Here is a 5,542-nt window from a genome sequence, read left to right on the forward strand (position 1 = left end):
ATATTAAATAATAAAAGTATTTTTATTTTATTAATAGAATTTTCTTTTTATTATTATTATTATAATTATTAAAAGTTATATAATATTATTAAATTAATTACTTTTATTATTTATAATAATATTTTGTATTTTTTAATGTTATAATTATTTTAAAAATATTTAATAATAATAAATATAATATACCCAATATAATATACCTAATAATAAATAACAAAATTCAAAAAAAAAAAAAGGAAGCTAGTAGGAGGTCGCATCCCCAGGATGCGACCATCTAGTGAGGTTGGAATTTTTTTTCTTCAGGAGGTCGCATCCACAGGTTGCGATATGCAACTGAGGCTAAAAAGTAAGACATTTTAGTATTATTTTTTGAAAGTGGGACAATCTGGTATTAAAATTAAAAAAAAGAGGATATTTATATAAAAAATCCTAATATTAAAGGTTGAATAAAAAAAAAATTAAAAAAGCTTTGGAGTTAAAAAGCTTAGCAAACATAATTGCTTAAAAAATAAAAAAAGCTTTGGAGTTGGGGAATTAAAAAAAAATTAAAAAAGCTTAGGAGACATAATTGCATGAATTTAATACTCTATTTTATTTTATTTTATAATATATAATATTATTGATTATTTGAAATCTAATAATGCAATTATGGTATGATTTGTTGTCAGGCCTCGTCAAAAGCGGAAGACACTGTTCTACTTCAATGGGAATTTGGGATCAGCTTACCTTAATGGAAGACCAGAACCCTTGTAAGTTTATTAGAAAAAATGTTTCTTCAAAGAATATTCACACTGTCTCCCTTAGAAGTAACTTTTAAATTTTGTTGCCCAAAGCTTTTATGAAATTGCATAACTTCCCTCACTTCTTGAGAAGAAACATCGTTTTTAGTATCTATATATACTATTTTATGGTTTTTAATTTCTTTAAAAAATTTCATTCTTCAATTATTTTGTATTCACAATTTTAATTTCTATTCTAAATCATGGCATGTATTATCTTATGTATATCATTCTAATTCTTGAATGATTTATAACCATTTGTATTGATGTTTCTTTTATACTACCTTCTATACCTATAAACTTAGACAAAAATAATAATAGTCTTCTATATCTATAATAAAGACAATACCTCATTTTAATGTGGCCTATATATTTTCTTTCTCATTTTACCCTTCACTTTTTTCCAAAGGTTAATAAGTAACCTTAAACAATTTGGTAGTTTCCATGGTAATAACCATTTAGAAAGGATAGATAACTAATGTACAAAAATTATATTAAAAGTATAATTATATTGTCATGTTATGAGTTCGAACTCGGGAGCTCATAAATTAATTATGATAGAATTTACCATCTCTTCTAAAAAAAAAATCTATTACAATTAAAGTGACACTTCGAACACAAAGCAAGAATCATAGGACTAGAGCAAATGCCCAGTTGTTTATATTTTGTGAATTTATAGAAGATATGGTTGAAAAAATGATGTAGGTATAGTATGGGTATAAGACAGAAATTGGCAGAAGAATTTGGATCAAGCCCTACAAAGGATGGAAAACTAGGGAAACAACAAGCAGAAGATGTCATTGTGACCTCAGTAAGTACTGATGATTATGATTTAGAGTTAGGAAACTCTGTTTTCTGTGGAGTATTTCCCGGTGATGGTTGGAGTGGACGCATGGAAGACAGTGTTTTGCAAGGATGCATTCCAGTGATCATCCAGGTAATAAGTCATGTTCTTTTAATTCATGTATAAACCATGATTTTAAATTGTAGTTGCCGGGAGATGATGTTGTTGTGTTGTTATCTTCTTCATATTGATTTTTATAATATGATTTTAAATTGGTGATTGAAGCTATCTTCTCCATATTGATATAGTCTTCTCTATTTTTCAAATTTAATTAGGTATCACATGCTTTTTGCCGTTTTTTTCTTCTTCTTCTTCTGTAGGATGGCATTTTCTTACCATACGAAAATGTACTCAATTATGATAATGTTGTTGTTCGAATACCAGAAGAAGAACTTCCCAACATGATAAACATTCTTCGGGTACTCATCTTATCACGCAATCGTTTATTGCATACTATCTCCGATTTCAACTATAAGCAAAAAAGTGTGGTAAATGAAAATTAATGTATTTAGTCTAAACTTTGTATTAAATACATCAATTTTTGTTAATCCATTTTTTATCATATTTAAAATCGGATGCAGTATATTACAATGTAAATATAGAGCGATTGCATATATAGTTATCATCTTTGGGAAGAAGATTGTATGAGTGGTTGGTCATATGCAGGGAATCAATAATACAAAAATTGATTTGATGCAAGCAAATGTTCAAAAAATTCGGCAAAGATTCTTGTATCGTGATTGTGTAATACTTGAAGCTGAAAGGCAAAAAGCTGCTTTTGGATATCTTGATGATTGGAAAGTTGAATTCTTAAAATTGATGGAGAACGATGTCACCACAACTTTAATACAAGTATTTATCTTCCTAATTTGTCAAAAAAAAATATATTCTTCAACTAATGGTGCACTTTTACTAGATGCGATGGAAAACTAAGGATTTCATTTTTCTGTCTCTAATTATCAAGTATTAGCAACTAGATGTCACAATTCTCAAACTTTGACGACATAAAGGATGTGTTTGATGTGAGAAGAAAGTAAGAAGCAAAAAATTGTGAGAAATGAGAAGAGACAAAAATAAAAAATAAATAAAACTTTATGTATTATTTAGTATAAAAATAAACAAAAGAGAGAGATAATTTTTCCTTGTTTTATTCGATACAAAGTGAGAAGAGAAGAAATACTATATATATATATATATATATAAACTTTCATTTTAACTAGTTATATATGCTTTTTAATAACTCCCTAATAGGACAACATAAAAACGATGTTGTGTCATTAACAATATCCGCAAAGTGGAAGTAGTATACTATAAAATATATTGGTGTATCTGTCTATATTTCACCTTTTGACCATAGTTTTTGTATTGAACAAGGTTTTGCATTACAAGTTACATAATGATCCTTGGAGGAAACAAGTTGGCTACAACAAGAAGTTTGGATTACCTAACCAATGTGTGGTAAACACCAACTGAGGAGGAGTAAGGGAATTAATTGAAGGAGTCAAGGTTAAATGTGTAAAACAAGGTGAAGGTAAAGTTCTTTAAAAGATGTTACCATCTCTTCTACAAAAAATGTCTGCATGTATAAGTAAATTTTGACTTTTTTTTTTCCAGTGTGTTTGTCACACTAGATTTGTAAAAAGCTAGTGTGTGTGTGCGCTAGGTATGATGCACATGTTTTTCAATGTGGTATGTTTCAGCTGGTATATAATTTTTTGGTAATGAGCTAGTAATATTATACCATGTATGTGAAAATTATGTTTTAAAAAGTTTTATACGGGGGACCAATATAAAATAGATTATATATAAAATATTTTTAATTAATGTGATATATTTAATTTTGGTGTTGTGATAATTCTAATTTTTAGATATATTAAAAGTACTTGATTCAAATTTAAATATTTACAATTTTGACAAATAATTAAACTACTATATTTACAATAAAATAATAAATATTATTGTAGGTATACTTTTTTTATTGCTTGCATGATTATTAAATTCCTAAATATCAACACTAGTTGAACATTATTTCGGATCAAGATAATTTGATTTTTTTACTCATCAAGATAATTTAATAAAAACCAAGTGTGTGGGTGTGTGTATATATATATAATTCATAAATGATCAACGAGATTGACTACAGTGGAAGAGACTAGATTCTCAGTGACGAGTCTGTGTTGATGCAATTCTCGAACACAAACAAAATTGATATTACAAATCTCCGAACACTTAAACTTGTTCCTATGAATATCGAACGCAAATAGAAAATAAGGTTATTAGGTAAAATACATAGGACTGAATCGCAGATTAAGTCGATCTCTCTAAGATGTTTTATGACGTTTTGTTTGTTGTCTTGATATGACGTTTTAAGTTTCCGTTTTATTGTGGTGTTCATTTGATTTAGATTGACATAGATATATCAGCAGAGCTAGAAATCAGTTCAGTTCGTCTCGATAAGAATGAGTTCACACTAGATTTCGTCGCAAAATTATTGCTAATAGTAGTGTTACCAAAACATTAAATGTTGAGACTTGCAACATTACCAACTGTCAGATTATCCTTACCATTAAGTTCATTGAATTCTTGATTTTTTTTAGGATCATACGTGACATGGTTGTTGGCTACACTGCCAAAATACCAATCTGGATCTTGGAGTGAATTGGGTGAAGTTATATAAGCTTTATAGTTCTTGTTTCCAATCCTTTCTGACTTTCCTTCATCAGATTGTTGGCCCATGTAGCTTTTATCAAACATGTAGTAGCAATGGTAGGCAACATGGCTAGATTTACAACATACTTGACAAATAACTTTCTCCCTTATGAACCTTCCATGCCATCTTCCTCCTCCCAGAGCTCTCTGGCTTGTTCCTCGTCATCCTCCTCAAATATTGCTTTTGGGACAAATTGTTAAATGGGACAAATTGTTGATTTACTCCAATCTATTATCAAAGGTGAGATGTTGTGCATGCATTTCCACCCACGTGACTTGCTCCTTATCAAACAACTGCACCATAATTGGATTGTATTCGTTGTCCATGCCTGAAAGTGTTTGAGTGATTAAGTTTAATGTTTAAAATGCACTACCTGCAAGTGCTAAATTGTCAGCCACATTCTTCATTTTATTGAGATACTTTTGCATCTTCACGCCCCTTTTCTAGCTGTGGAATTCAATTTTGAGGAAGGTGACTTAAGATCTGTTATGAACACCAGATATATTTTGAGGACTCACAGTGTAGCAACTTAGTTGAGATTTCTTGAGTCGTAGAGTTGAATAACCAACCAAGCACAAGTTGATCAGTTGAGATCCATTCCTCGAACGCTGGATTGGACTTCTTACTACCTTCATTGGCGACGAATTCTTCTAGACATGGTTTTGTGCCAACAATGTGCTCGTCCAACTTATGACCCTTTAGACGTGGCAACACCATTGATTTCCATAACCGATAATTTTTTTAGGGTAGTGGAACTCGTTGAAGGAGCAAAAACATGATAAGGGGATTCAATTGTGTTTTGCCTTATTAAATTTTTTTAAAAAAAATCTGACTCGGTATACTAAAATAGATATAATAAATAAGAGGCAGCAATAAAACAAAGTATGAGGGTAGAGAGAAAAATACCAAGATTTAAATTGGTTCACTAACAATATGACGACTATGTTCAGTCCCTTCACCATAAGGATTTATCTACTAATTCAGAACCTGAATTACACCACCTGACCCAATAAGCCAGTCTTCTCAACTTCCATCCTGAAACCTACAAATTGCCGAGATCAACAAAGATCTTCACAAAATAAACTCTAATATATACAGTTTGAGAATATGATCGTTGAAGTTTGATTAATTCCAAAAAAATCTACTACCAAATCTTTTAGAATTATTATGTGCAAGAATGTCCAGATAGCGCTTTAAAATAATTCTCCATGA

At 29.9% G+C, this 5,542-nt stretch overlaps 1 protein-coding gene across 2 annotated transcripts in view; it reads left to right on the top strand.

Moving 5' to 3' along the window:
• The window catches only part of LOC101504367 (uncharacterized), a 29,995-nt gene extending 26,571 nt beyond the window's left edge, over positions 1-3,424 (top strand). The window contains exons 10-14 of one of the 2 annotated variants that reach the window (XM_012712350.3): positions 666-746; positions 1,482-1,713; positions 1,941-2,039; positions 2,287-2,472; positions 2,995-3,424. In XM_012712350.3, coding sequence (XP_012567804.1) covers positions 666-746; positions 1,482-1,713; positions 1,941-2,039; positions 2,287-2,472; positions 2,995-3,093 — 697 coding nt within the window. In that variant the 3' untranslated portion in view covers positions 3,094-3,424. The remainder of the gene's footprint in view (positions 1-665; positions 747-1,481; positions 1,714-1,940; positions 2,040-2,286; positions 2,473-2,994) is intronic. The other variant, XM_073367157.1, reaches the window with a different exon arrangement.
• Positions 3,425-5,542: the final 2,118 nt, after the last annotated feature.

This window comes from Cicer arietinum, chromosome 4 (assembly GCF_000331145.2).
Source record: "Cicer arietinum cultivar CDC Frontier isolate Library 1 chromosome 4, Cicar.CDCFrontier_v2.0, whole genome shotgun sequence".
NCBI lineage: Eukaryota > Viridiplantae > Streptophyta > Magnoliopsida > Fabales > Fabaceae > Cicer > Cicer arietinum.